The 14,279-nt window shown below is 45.6% G+C and overlaps 1 protein-coding gene across 2 annotated transcripts in view; it reads left to right on the top strand.

The window, feature by feature from the left end:
• The window catches only part of akap1b (A kinase (PRKA) anchor protein 1b), a 64,983-nt gene that overhangs the window by 34,890 nt on the left and 15,814 nt on the right, over positions 1 to 14,279 (top strand). For both annotated transcript variants that reach the window (XM_070856988.1, XM_070856989.1), the window contains 4 exons: positions 86 to 2,026; positions 6,581 to 6,720; positions 7,778 to 7,904; positions 9,998 to 10,122. In XM_070856988.1, coding sequence (XP_070713089.1) covers positions 106 to 2,026; positions 6,581 to 6,720; positions 7,778 to 7,904; positions 9,998 to 10,122 — 2,313 coding nt within the window. In that variant the 5' untranslated portion in view covers positions 86 to 105. The remainder of the gene's footprint in view (positions 1 to 85; positions 2,027 to 6,580; positions 6,721 to 7,777; positions 7,905 to 9,997; positions 10,123 to 14,279) is intronic.

Here is a 14,279-nt window from a genome sequence, read left to right as displayed (position 1 = left end):
CTGATCCTATGCCGGCTGTGTGGGATCAACTGTAATAATGCAGTGAAGTACACTTATTGACTGTTCACAAATATTTATTTTTCAGATCAGTGACGAGATCCAACGATGGCTCTGAGATTCCGTACCGTCTTTCCATACACTCTCCCTGGGGTGCTGGCCCTCATCGGCTGGTGGTGGTACATCACCCGAAAGAAAGGCCGGAAAAACCACCACGATAAAAAAAATCTCACCGCTACGCCAGAACCGAGCACCAAGACTGGAGGAGAGCATTGTGCGACTGTGGAGGATCATCAGAGTGCTAATGCAGTTGTTGAGCGAACAAATGCAAGAGAGCTTAATCAGGATGCAAGCGTAGTCAAGAAATTGGTGCCGGCGCTACAGATTGAAACATTGGGGCAGGCGGACACGCCCGTGACGAGTTCCTGCCTATTGACAGATAGCCTTGACGCCAGTGTGCAGAAGGATGTTCAAAAGATGCTGTTGGACACTTCGCCCCGATCCCAAGAACCTCTGTTCATGGCCAATTTGCAAGCTCCCCTCCAGACTTCACCCAAGGTTGAGAAGGATAGTTACCTCCATCAAATGGTGGATAAAATCAGTGTTGACGCCTTGGAGACCCGGCAGCCTTCGGTCTGCAGTGCAGTCGAATCCCCTCTTCCTCCTCTTTTCCAAATTGCGAATTCCTCCATTAACCTGGAAGCAGAAGGAAGAAATGACATAATTTTACCAAACCTCACTTCAGCAGCCGCTTCTACAGAATGCAAGCAGTCAGTGTCTGACCCTCACACCATGGAGAGGCCCGAGCCCGAGGGTGAAAATGCAGGCCATATGACTGAGCCCCCGTGCTTCAAGACCGCGCTCAACAACAGTGTCTGCGTCAGCCCGTTTTTGATTCCAACTGGCCTCTGCCAGGAGTCCGAGCAGGGGAGCCAATCTTGTAAAGAAGCCCCTTTCACCGAAAACGGCTTTCCCGCACGTGCGGTTGATAAAGTAGTGGATCGAGATGAGATTGAGGAGGCAGCTGCAGGTTTGATCTCTGAGGTCATCACGGCAGCTAAACAGGAACTGCTTTCTTCACAGCGCGCTCCCTGTGCCGAGGGCGAGCGTGGAGCTGGAGTGAAAGCTAGCCAATTGGTCAGTTGCACTGTCGATGTGACGGTGTTGCCTACAGCTGAAGACTCTCGGGAAGGTGAGCAAGTAGATGGTGAGATGAGGCAGGCCAGTGAAAAGCAGCACTCGGTGTTTGAGGCAGAAGCACCCCAGAAGAGTTTGCTTCCAAAGGGGATTGCATTTGGAGATTGTACCAAAGCCGATTACGAGGGTGCAGAGCCTGGTTTTGCCGCAGAGCTGCCCACTTCCATTATATGCAGGAAGCCTTTGGTAGAAGCAAACCCAGCGGCAGAAGACTCTGGTTGCAGCGCTTGTCATTCGGAAGATGGGGCCGGCGGGGAGGAACTGCCGGATAGCAGCGTGGCTTTACGCGATCAAGAAACCCACGAAGACTCGTCGGATAATAGCATGGTGACCAAAGTTCACTTTGAACCGACCTGCGAGGAAAAGCTTGGCCCTAAACCGCTGTTGAAGGAATCTAGTGCGAAAGGCAGCGTTTCAAGGGATTGTCGTAAAGCTGCACACGGGAGCGAGAGTCAGACCTTCACAGAGGAGCTGCAACCTACCACAAATAATGGGAGGTCTTCAGAGGAATTGAACGCTGCAGCAGAGGATTCCGGTTGCAGTGTTTGCCACTCGGAAGATGGGGCAGGAGGAGAGGACCTGTTGCATAGCATGGTAGAGTGCACCCTAGAAAATCAGAAAACAGACACACTACATAACTTTGTGGTTGAAGGAAGCTCCCTGGAGCAGGATCCAACACACAGGCACAAGCCTCTGGTACACAAACCTCTGGTGCACAAGCCTCTAGTGCAGGAGGGGACTAAGTTGATGTATGCTAATGGAGGACAGGCGGACGAAGGAGCTGACGGGAATGGCCAATTGCTGCTTGAAATGGAGTTTGATCATTCTGGAGGTAAAATGTCACTGTACAGTACCTAAACATGACTCTGTAGGGTAGTGCAAGGTGACTTGCAAAGTGAGCCATGCAGGGAAAGTGTTACTACCAACAACATTGACCATATTGGACATGTCTCTCTCACAAAGATGGCACTGGAGGAAATGTCATAACCAATTTACTCCCAATTAGAATGGACATTTAACATTTGCATCCGGTGGCATAGCAGGTACACTGAGGAGGCTTAAGATTTACATAGAAATATAGAAAATAGGTGCAGGAGTAGGCTGTTCGGCCCTTCGAGTCTGCACCACCATTCAATCTGATCATGCATTTCAGTACCTCATTGCTGTTTTCTCTCCATACCCCTTGATCCCTTTAGCTGTGAGGGCCACATCTAACTCCCTTTTGAATATATCTAATGAACTGGCCCCAGCAACTTTCTGTGGTAGAGAATTCCACATGCCACAACTCTTGAGTGAAGAAGTTTCTCCTCATCTCGGTCCTAAATGGCTTACCCCTTATTCTTAGACTGTGACCCCTGGTTCTGGACTTCCCCAACATCGGGAGCATTCTTCCTGCATCTAACCTGTCCAATCCCGTCAGAACTTTGTTTCTATGAGATCCCCTCTCATTCTTGTAAATTTCAGTGATTATAAGCCTAGTCGATCCAGTCTATCTTCATATGTCAATCCTGTCATCCCGGGAATCAGTCTGGTGAAACTTCGCTATGCTCCCTCAATAGCAAGAATGTCCTTCCTCAGATTAGGAGACCAAAACTGTACACAATATTCAAGGTGTGGCCTCACCAAGGCCCTGTACAACTACAGTAAGACCTCCCTGCTCCTATACTCAAATCCTCTTGCTATGAAAGCTGACATGCCATTTGCCGCCTTCACCTGCTGTACCTGCATGCCAACTTTCAATGATTGATGTACCATGACACCCAGGTCTCGTTGCACCTCCCCTTTTCCTAATCTGTCACCATTCAGATAATAATTAGCCTCCCTGTTTTTATCACCAAATTGGATAACCTCACATTTATCTACATTATCTGCCATGTATTTGCCCACTCACCTAACCTGTCCAAGTCACCCTGCAGCCTCTTAGCATCCTCTTCACAGCTCACACTGCCACCCAGCTTAGTGTCATCTGCAAACTTGGAGATATTACATTCAATTCCTTCGTCTAAATCATTAATGTATATTTTAAATAGCTGGGGTCCCAGCACTGAAACTTGCGGTACCCCGTTAGTCACTACCTGCGATTCTGAAAAGGACCCGTTTATTCCTACTCTTTACTTCCTGTCTGCCAACCACTTCTCTATCCACATCAATACATTGCCCCCAATCCCATGTGCTTTAATTTTATGCACTAATCTCTTGTATGGGACCTTGTCAAAAATCTTTTGAAAGTCTAAATATACCACATCCACTGGCTCCCCCTTGTCCACTCTACTAGTTACATCCTCAAATAAACTTGAAGATTTGTCGAGCATGATTTCCCATTCATTATTTTGATCTTGTATTGTGTTGGGATGAGCAGCTTTGCTTTGGAATTAAATGGTCATCCCTTGAGTGTATAGAGAAAATCCCAAAATGACTTGTGATCCCCTATTCACTCAAGCACACACATGATAACCTTTCCATGTGTATTGCAGCATTTCTTTATTTTTTTAAAAAAGCTCCTAATCCCAGAATGACCATTTTATATTGATGCAACTGGAGTTGCTTCCAACACAATGGCCCTAAATTAATTGTCTGATGAGAATTCTTCCTCCTCCACATCCAGTATAAGCACTGATGCCTTGGAGCATTTTCGAAGCAGTATTTCAGATTTGGAGGGCCTCCTGACCATAGATTAAATGTAGGGGCCGATAAGCAACCTGCTGTGTGGCTTCTACTGGTGCTGCTCTTAAACCCAACGTAGTGTTGCATGTTCTTGGGTAAGCTGCTTTTATTTTCCCTTCAAATTGGTGAAAAATATGACCTCCAGTTAACACTGCCTTCCCTCTTCCTCGCTCTGCTTCCCCAATGTTGAGGATAAGAACATGATAGGAACAGGAGTAGGCCAGATGGCCCCTTGAGCCTGCTCCGTCATTCAATAAGATCATGGCTGATCTGATCATGGACTCAGTTCCACTTCCCTGCCCGCTCCCCATAACCCCTTATCGTTTAAGAAACTGTCTATTTCTGTCTTAAATTTATTCAATGTCCTAGCTTCTACAGTTCTCTGTGGAGGCAAATTCCACAGATTCTCAACCCTCAAGAAATTTCTTCTCATCTGTTTTAAATGGGTGGCCCCTTATTCTAAGATTGTGCCCTCCAGTTAGAGTCTCCCCCATCAGTGGAAACATCCTCTCTGCATCCACCCTGTCAGGCCCCCTCATAATCTTATACGTTTCGATAAGATCAGCTCTCATTCTTCTGAATTCCAATGAGTAGAAGCCCAACCTACTCAACCTTTCCTCATAAGTCAACCCCCTCATTCCTGGAATCAACCTAGTTGTACCTTCTCTGAACTGCCTCCAAAGCAAGTATATCCTTTCGTAAACATGGAAACCAAAACTGCACGCAGTATTCCAGGTGTGGCGTCACCAATATGTTATATAGCTGTAGCAAGACTTCCTTGCTTTTATACTCCATCCCCTTTGCAATAAAGGCTAAGGTACCATTGGCCTTCCTGATCACTTGCTGTACCTGCATACTATCCTTTTGTGTTTCATGCACAAGTACCCCCAGGTCCCACTGCGCTGCGGCACTTTGCAATCTTTCTCCATTTAAATAATAACTTTCTGGGATGAACAACTTTGCTTTGGAATTAAATGGTCATCCCTTGAGTGGATAGAGAAAATACTTGCCAATTCACAGTGCATTGAACAAACATGCTGTGTGACAGGTTATGTCATCTGATTTGACACTGCTTTACATGCCAAGTTTGAGCCATTTCATTAGAATGTGTAATAGTTGCACTTAAACTCTGTTTAAATTGTTGGTGCTTGGCAAAGTAAAAAGGTCCTACTCTAAACCAAACCAGGTTATGTTGACCCTTGTCCAGCCTTCAATACTTGATTTTTATTTTGCAGTGTCACCCAGTGCTAGATACAGATCCAACTGGACAAATGTTTAAGATTGAAGCCAGTGAGATTAATATTGAGACAGTGGGTTACTGCGCTGGCAGAAGCAGGAAAGTCGTGTTCGACGCTGAAGAAGCTTTCTTTCTGGAATTGATTGTATTTGCTTGTAGCTGATTTATCCATCGTCTAACTCCAATGGTCAGACTTGTAGAAAACGTGGGGGAAAACTGGCTTTCTATTAACTGGAGGTGGTATATCTGACCTGGACACAGAGCTGCAATCCCCAGCTTGGTAGACTTGTGTGACAGGCCAGTGAAGATCTAATCTTGCATTTACTTTTGAGTAGTGTCCATTCACAAACCTACAGAAACACTCTGGTTCACAGTACATGCAGCCCCACAAGCTGGTTTGACTGCATTGGTGGAAGGCTGGAGGCAGGTTGTCTGTGTTGCCTTTGCCATTTTGGATTAAGGGCCTTAGTTACAATAAGACATCTTTTTGGTTCATTGAACCCATTTATTTCAGAGTTGCCTCTTAGCAATGAATCCCTTCCACTTGAAATGATTGGGCTTCCTGGATTTATATTGCCCATGGGGTCATATTGTCCCGAATTCTGCCATTACATAATGGAGCGAACATTAGGAATGGGAGTAGACTATCCAACCCCCTTGAGCCTGCTCCACCATTCAATTGGATCGTGGCTAATCTGTACCGTAACTCCATCTTGGTTCTGAGTATGGAATGACACTCACTGGCTAAGGAATGCTCAATTCGTCCAGGATTGCATGCCAGCCGAACTTATTTGGGGATTGAGGTTAACTTTGGTTCTCTTCCCTGATGCCCTGGAACTGCTTCCTTGCTGATCCTGCTCGGGACAACATGTTGGCAGGGGAAGAGGCGTGGGAGTGTATTTTGTGTAATCCTCCCCCTCGGGGAAATGATTTACCTGTTCAGGGTCATCCAGCTATCTCGCAGCTGAGTTTAGGAACCTGCCAAGTGGCCAGTCTATATAGCACATTGCTGGTGCTTCAATCTGGTGTACCAGCTATCAACAATTTAATATAATTGGAAAGTTTCATTTATCGTTGGTCGAAGAGAATATGACTCCGGCGATACGGACCAGCGTGCAGACTGTCGTTGGCTCCTTTTATCCAAGTGGCTGTTTTGTGTGAGAGCCGAGAGTGCCAAAAGACCAAATCCTGTCCTTGCCCGCTATCCATGTGCTCCATCTTCCCCAACCTCTGGTACTGATCAGAAGGTGAACCCTGGTTCTCCCCCCACCCCCACCTTCCCAGACAAATGAGGCCCTTGCTGTCACCGTCGAGATCAATTGGCTTGCATACTGAGCACTGCATTCACCAGCCCGTCAGATACTTCACTTCGCTGTGCACATTGTTAGTCTTTCAAAATATTTTTGAAACATGTGCGAGACGATGCTGAGAGTATCGGTTAAATATTGCTTATTTAAGGTCTTTCTATTTGACTGCATCCGCCAGGTTCTGATGTAAATAGCATGGATTCGAATGACAGTGGCTGTACTGCAGGGGGAGCAGAGGGTCCGAGCAAGGATGGGGCTTCTGTGAACATAACACAAGACAAAACTGAGCTCACCATCTGGGAGATCCAGGTCCCAAAGGTAAACGGCAAGCCGAAATGTTTGGTGAGAGATTTTCTTGGGTACGGAGGCTCCTTTAAGCTTGTGCATTCTGCTTGTGCGGAATTATCTGAACTGGTTTGTAGTTTACTGGGACAGTTTTCTCATTCTCTGAAGGCATCACAATGTAGCAGAGAATTTTCAACCAGAATATTACACATGTTGGCATTTAGTCCACTTTAATCATTTTATAAAGTGAGCCCTCTATTAAATTTCTGGAGATTAGTTGGTTTATAATTTTTGAAAAATCTACCAGCTAGTCCAAGACTTCTATTTTGGTCAGTCTCAACATTATAGCATTTTGAAAATGCACTGAGGTCACCTTGTGGTAAAGAGTTGTTATTACAGGTAACTAATCCTGAATCCTGCTGTAGCGAGGCTGATGACCCAAGTTAAAGAAGGCTGTTGCTCGCAATGTTCCCATTAACTTTTTTTTTGGGTGCACGGGCCCCTTCATCGTGAAGCCAGCAAGCGGAGTGGGCGGGACCTTGCAGCCGCACAGCTTAACAGGAACGTTGGTTGCTTAGGTGACAATAGCAGGCAAAATTTAATGAGCATAACGAGGGAAAGGACAGGCGTTTCAAAGAAACAAGTTCAACTTTAGTTCATCGCAGCTTTAAAAAACATTTTTTGCTGTATTCGGGGAGACAGTGAAGAAAACTTGTTTGAATGCACATGGCCAGTTGCCACTATGTCGGTAATGGGTACCCAGTTTGTAGCCAACTGATGCAGCTTTCAGAAGTGGAATTCTATGCAGGCTGACAGACCTGTGCAATTTTTCCCAAAAGGTGGGTGAATTTTGCCAAGCTGCAGTTAAGGAGTGCAAGCCCTCATGGAGATTTGGCAATGATCCCCATCATTTAGCAGACTTCAGTGGCTCAAAACAGTGAAGGGGTGTATACAATGATAAGTGTAAGTCAATTCCTTGGAGTAATGAAGTACAAGCTGTCTAGCCTTTAAGAATTTGATCTCATTTTTGTGGCAAAATGCTCTTCCTGTAATTTTCTAAGTTGTGTCCCTGCCACTTTTCTGTTTACAGCATCTGGTTGGACGGTTAATTGGCAAACAAGGAAGATACGTGAGTTTCTTGAAACAGACCTCGGGTGCCAAGATTTACATATCCACACTGCCTTACACACAAGATTTCCAGATCTGTCATATAGAAGGTAGGTTCGGAGCAATTTTAATCCACACGGGCTTTTTCTGTATCTTGCACAAGTGTGCAGAACACAAAACTGACTTGCCCGCAAGTTGTCAGCCGTGGCTCCGTAGCTAGCACTCGTGACTCTTGAGTCAAAAAGGTGTTCAAGCCCTATTCCAGAGACTTGAGAACCATAATCTAGGCTGACAATGCAGTAGTGAGGGAGTGCTGCACTGTCAGAGGTACTATCGTTTGGATGAGACGTTCGGTCTGCCCTCGGGTGGACGTAAAGATCCCATGATACTTCGCAGAAGAGCATTTACCCCTCGACCCACACCTAAAACAGACTATCTGGTCATTTATCTCGTTGCATTTTGTGGAGTCTTGCTGTGTGCAAACTGGCTGCTGCTTTTCCTACATTACAACAATGATTGCACTTCAAAAGTGTAGTTTGTTGGCTGCAAAGTGCATTGGGGAAGTTCTGAGATTGTGAAAGGTGCCTGACAAATGCAACTCCTTCACTTATTTTGCATGTAAGATCCTTTTGACATCGAATGTGAATCTGGGATGTGGCCTGTGAATTGTGGTTTGAACAGATTTCCTCAAAGCAGTATTCCTGTCACCCACGCTTCTTCCAAAGATTATTCCAGTTGAGGAAAGGTTTAAAAAAAAAATAGAAAGTTCTCCCAAACATCTGAATTCCACTAATCACGTGGGATTGAGGGAAATAAATTGTATAACAATAAGAGATCATTCTGGTCCAACAAGCCCATCTGAGCCATGGTGCAGCCCATGTTACAGCATCAGCCTCACCCTCTGGACACGCAGTCTCCTGGGATGGGATGGGATTTTGTGGGGTGGGGGTGGGATTCTTGGGACAGTTTAGGGGAAAAAATTGCTCAAATCTGTTCCGATCAAATAATCTCTAGGAGACCCCACAGCATGCACGTATCACTAACCTCTAAATACCCCTCACCTCCATAACTTGCTTTTACACTCTTAACTTGGCCAGCTTTTTTGAATAACTGCAGTGCCCTCATTTGGCACACATTTTGGTAATCTATTCGAGGTCAATGACTCTCTGAAAATATGTACTTCCTTGTGTCTAACCTAACTTTGTATCTTATACTGTTGATTTTATAAATCCTTGGCTAATTATTTGTATCTGGAGATTGTACTGCTATCTTTTTCTTGAGCAATGCGTGAACCAGATTGATTCATATTTAAATACAAATCGAGATGTTACAAACCATCTGTTTTGAATATGATGGGGTGACAAACCGCGTCCCCTTGGCTTGTCACTCGAGTTCTCTGCTTTATGACTTCATAGTAGTTTGCAGCAGTAACAATATTGGCCATTAATAGAGGTTTAATTGATCAGATGTGCATGACGGCTTACTGCTGTAGGAATAGTGAGCTGTTTTGAGTCCTGCATTACATTCGAGGAAGTGCCAGATTACTGACCGACGCCCAATGGCCCAACACTTGTCATGCTTGACAGACATCAGCGTTATAAGTGACTGGTGCTCCGGAACCAGCTGATTTCGCAGTCTCATTCTCAACATTATGTGCCACAGCTAAAGGTTTGCAGGAGGTGGCAGGATTTCCTGGTCTTTAATGCACCGCCGTCTTGGCACCTAAGGAGCTGAATTAAGGTTATTTTATATAAAGAAGTAAACTTTGCTGAAGTATCTACTTGTGCCAGCTGCCCGATTCGGAAGGCTGTGGGTTCAAACCCCATTGAGGGAATTGCATGTTAAATGCGTGAGTGCTGCATTGTCTGAGGTGCAGTCCTTCAGCTGAGATTTTACACCGAGGCTCCACTTGCCTGCTCAGGTGGGTGTGGAAGATCTCATGGAACTATGCAGAGATGAGCTGTTCCAATGCCCTGGCCAATATCTCGCTTCCCCTCCCCGCCCCAGCCCTCAACCAGCTATCTGGTATTTTGTTTGAGAACTTGCTGTGCGTAGATTGGCTGCCACATTTGCCTACATGTGATGAGACTTTCCAAAAAGTAGTTCATCGATTCCAAAGCACCTTGGGGCACCCTGAGGGCATGATCCTCTATTGATGAGGGTTTAAATTCAACTGGGTTTGTTTCTTTCTCTTCCTAAACAGGTAATCAACAGCAGGTGGACAAAGCACTTAACCTGATCGGAAAGAAATTTAAAGAGCTGGATCTCACAAATCTATATGCGCCTCCTCCTTCTCTGACACTAACTTCATTACCGATAAATTCGTGGGTAAGGATTATGTGCTATTTATACCGGAACATCGGTTACGCAAGTGGTTTTGCTATGGTTGTACTAAAGCTCAGTTCCTGTTAATGTTTTGCTTTTTGATGATTTGTAGTGGATACTCATGCTGTCCTTTCAGATTGAACCCCTGCTGATGGATTAGAGACAATGTTCCATAGAAACATAGAAAATAGGTGCAGGAGTAGGCCATTCGGCCCTTCGAGCCTGCACCGCCATTCAATAAGATCATGGCTGATCATTCCCTCAGTACCCCTTTCCTGCTTTCTCTCCATACCCCTTGATCCCGTTAGCTGTAAGGACCATATCTAACTCCCTCTTGAATATATCCAACGAACTGGCATCAACAACTCTGCGGCAGGGAATTCCACAGGTTAACAACTCTCTGAGTGAAGAAGTTTCTCCTCATCTCAGTCTTAAATGGCCTACCCCTTATCCTGAGACTATGTTCCCTGGTTCTGGACTTCCCCCAACATCGGGAACATTCTTCCCACATCTAACCTGTCCAGTCCCGTCAGAATCTTAAACGTTTCTGAGATCCCCTCTCATCCTTCTAAACTCCAGTGAATAAAGGCCCAGTTGATCCAGTCTCTCCTCATATGGCAGTCCCGCCATCCCTGGAATCAGTCTGGTGAACCTTCGCTGTCCTTCCTCATATTAGGAGACCAAAACTGAACACAATATTCCAGGTGAGGCCTCACTAAGGCCCTGTACAACTGCAGTAAGACCTCCCTGCTCCTATACTCAAATACTCTAGCTATGAAGGCCAACATACCATTTGCCTTCTTCACCGCCTGTTATACCTGCATGCCCACTTTCTGTGAGTGATGAACCATGACACCCAGGTCTTGTTGCACCTCCCCTTTTCCTAATCTGCCGCCATCCAGATGATCTGCTTTCGTGTTTTTGCCCCCAAAATGGATAACCTCACATTTATCCACATTATACTGCATCTGCCATGCATTTGCCCACTCACCTAACCTGTCCAAGTCACCCTGCAGCCTCTTAGCGTCCTCCTCACAGCACTTACCGCCACCCAGTTTAGTGTCATCCGTAAACTTGGAGATATTACACTCCATTCCTTCATCTAAATCATTAATGTATATTGTAAAGAGTTGGGGTCCCAGCACTGAGCCCTGCGGCACTCCACGAGTCACTGCCTGTCATTCTGAAAAGGACCCGTTTATTCCTGCTCTCTCTGCTTCCTGTCTGCCAGCGAGTTCTCTATCCACGTCAGTACATTACCCCCAATACCATGTGCTTTGATTTTGCACACCAATCTCTTGTGTGGGACCTTGTCAAAAGTCTTTTGAAAGTCCAAATACACCACATCCACTAGTTCTCCCTTGTCCACTCTGCTAGTTACATCCTCAAAAAATTCCAGAAGATTCGTCGAGCATAATTTCCCTTTCATAAATCCATGCTGACTTGGTCCGATCCTGTCACTGCTATCCAGATGCGCTGCTATTTCATCCTTAATAATAGATTCCAACATTTGCTCCACTACTGATGTCAGGCTAACCGGTCTATAATTACCCGCTTTCTCTCTCCCTCCCTTTTTTAAAAAGTGGTGTTACATTAGCTACCCTCCAGTCTATAGGAACTGATCCAGAGTTGATAGACTGTTGGAAAATGATCACCAATGCATCCACTATTTCTAGGGCCACTTCCTTAAGCACTCTGGGATGCAGACCATCAGACCCCGGGGATTTATCGGCCTTCAATCCCATCAGTTTCCTTAACACAATTTCCCGCCTAATAAAAATATCCTTCAGTTCCTCCTCACTAGACCTACTGTCCCCTAGTACAATCGGAAGGTTATTTGTGTCTTCCTTCGCGAAAACAGAACCAAAGTATTTATTCAGTTGGTCTGCCATTTCTTTATTCCCCATTATAAATTCACCCGAATCTGACTGCAAGGGACCTACGTTTGTCTTTACTAATCTTTTTCTCTTCACATATTTATAGAAGCTTTTGTAGTCAGCTTTTATGTTCCCTGCAAGCTTCCTCTCGTACTCTATTTTCCCCCTCTTAATTAAACCCTTAGTCTTCCTCTGTTGAATTCAAAATTCTCCCAGTACTCAGGTTTGCTTTTTCGAGCCAAATTATATGCCTCTTCCTTGGCTTTAACACTCCTTAATTTCCTTTGTTAGCCACGGTTGAGCCACCTTCCCTGTTTTATTTTTACTCCAGACAGGGATGTACAATTGCTGAAGTTCATCCATGTGAACTTTAAATGTTTGCCATTGCTTATCCACCGTCAACCCTTTAAGTATCCTTTGCCAGTTTATTCTAGCCAATTCACACCGCATACCTTCAAAGTTACCTTTCCTTAAGTTCAGGACTCTAGTTTCTGAATTAACTGTGTCACTCCAACTTAATAAACAATTCTACCATATTATGGTCACTCTTTCCCCAAGGGGCCTCTCACAACAAGATTGCTAATTAGTCCCTTCTCATTACACGTCACCCAGTTTCGGATGGCCAGCCCTCTAGTTAGTTCCTCGACATACTGGTCTAGAAAACCATGCCTAATACACTCCAGGAAATCCTCCTCCATCGCATTGCTACCAGCTTGGTTAACCCAATCAATATGTAGATTAAAGTCGCCCATGATAACTGCTGTACCTTTATCGCACGCACCCCTTATTTCTTGTTTGATGCTGTCCCCAACCTCACTACTACTGTTTGGTCACTACACAACTCCCAGTAGCGTTTTCCGCCCTTTGGAATTCCACAGCTCCACCCATACCGATTACACACCTTCCAGGTTAATGTCCCTCCTTACTATTGCATTAATTTCCTCTTTAACCAGCAATGCCACCCTGCCTCCTTTTCCTTTCTGTCTATCCTTCCTAAATGCTGAATACCCTTGGATGTTGAGTTCCCAGCCTTGGTCACCCTGGAGCCATGTCTCTGTAATGCCAATTACATCATATCTGTTAACTGCTATCTGCGCAGTTAATTCATCCACCTTATTCTGAATACTCCTCGCAGTGAGGCACAGAGCCTTCAGGCTTGTCTTTTTAACACACTTTAGAATTTTGCTGTAATGTGGCCCTTTTTGTTTTTTGCCATGGGCTTCTCTGCCCTCCACTTTTACTATTATCCTTTCTATCTTTTGCTTCTGACTCCATTTTATTTCCCTCTGTCTCCCTGCATAGGTTCCCATCCCCCTGCCATATTAGTTTAACTCCTCCCCAACAGCACGAGCAAACACTCCCCCTAGGACATTGGTTCCGGTCCTGCCCAGGTGCAGACCGTCCGGTTTGTACTGGTCTCACCTCCCCCAGAACCGGTTCCAATGCCCCAGGAATTTGAATCCCTTCCTTCTGCACCACTGCTCAAGCCATGTATTCATCTGAGCTATCCTGCGATTCCTACTCTGACTAGCACGTGGCACTGGTAGTAATCCTAAGATTACTACCTTTTCAGGTCCTACTTTTTAATTTAACTCCTCGCTCCCTAAATTCGTCTCGTAGGACCTCATCCTGTTTTTTACCTATATCGTTGGTACCTATATGCACCACGACAACTGGCTGTTCACCCTCCCTTTTCAGAATGTCCTGCAGTCGCTCCGAGATATCCTGGGAGGCAACATACCATCCTGGAGTCTCGGTTGCGGCCGCAGAAACGCCTATCTATTCCCCTTACAATTGAATCCCCTATCACTATTGCTCTCCCATTCTTTTTCCTGCCCTCCTGTGCAGCAGAGCCACCCATGGTGCCATGAACTTGGCTGCTGCCCTCCCCTGATGAGTCATCCCCCTCAACAGTACCCAAAGCGGTGCATCTGTTTTGCAGGGGGATGACTGCAGGAGATCCCTGCACTACCTTCCTTGCACTGCTCTTCCTGTTGGTCACCCATTCCCTATCTGGCTGTGTACCCTTTACCTGCAGTAAGACCAACTCACTAAATGTGCTATTCACATCATTCTCAGCATCGTGCATGCTCCAGAGTGAATCCACCCGCAGCTCCAGTTCCGCAACGCGGTCCATCAGGAGCTGGAGGCGGACACACTTCCCGCACACTTAGTCGTCAGGGACACTGGAAGCGTCCCTGAGTTCCCACATGGTACAGGAGGAGCATAACACGTGTCTGAGCTCTCCTGCCATTACTTAACCCCTAGATAAACTTAAATTGG

Source organism: Pristiophorus japonicus, chromosome 16 (assembly GCF_044704955.1).
Source record: "Pristiophorus japonicus isolate sPriJap1 chromosome 16, sPriJap1.hap1, whole genome shotgun sequence".
In the NCBI taxonomy this organism is placed as follows: domain Eukaryota; kingdom Metazoa; phylum Chordata; class Chondrichthyes; family Pristiophoridae; genus Pristiophorus; species Pristiophorus japonicus.
The sequence above is the reverse complement of the archived record's forward strand: the minus strand, read 5'-3'. Positions and strand labels throughout refer to the sequence as shown.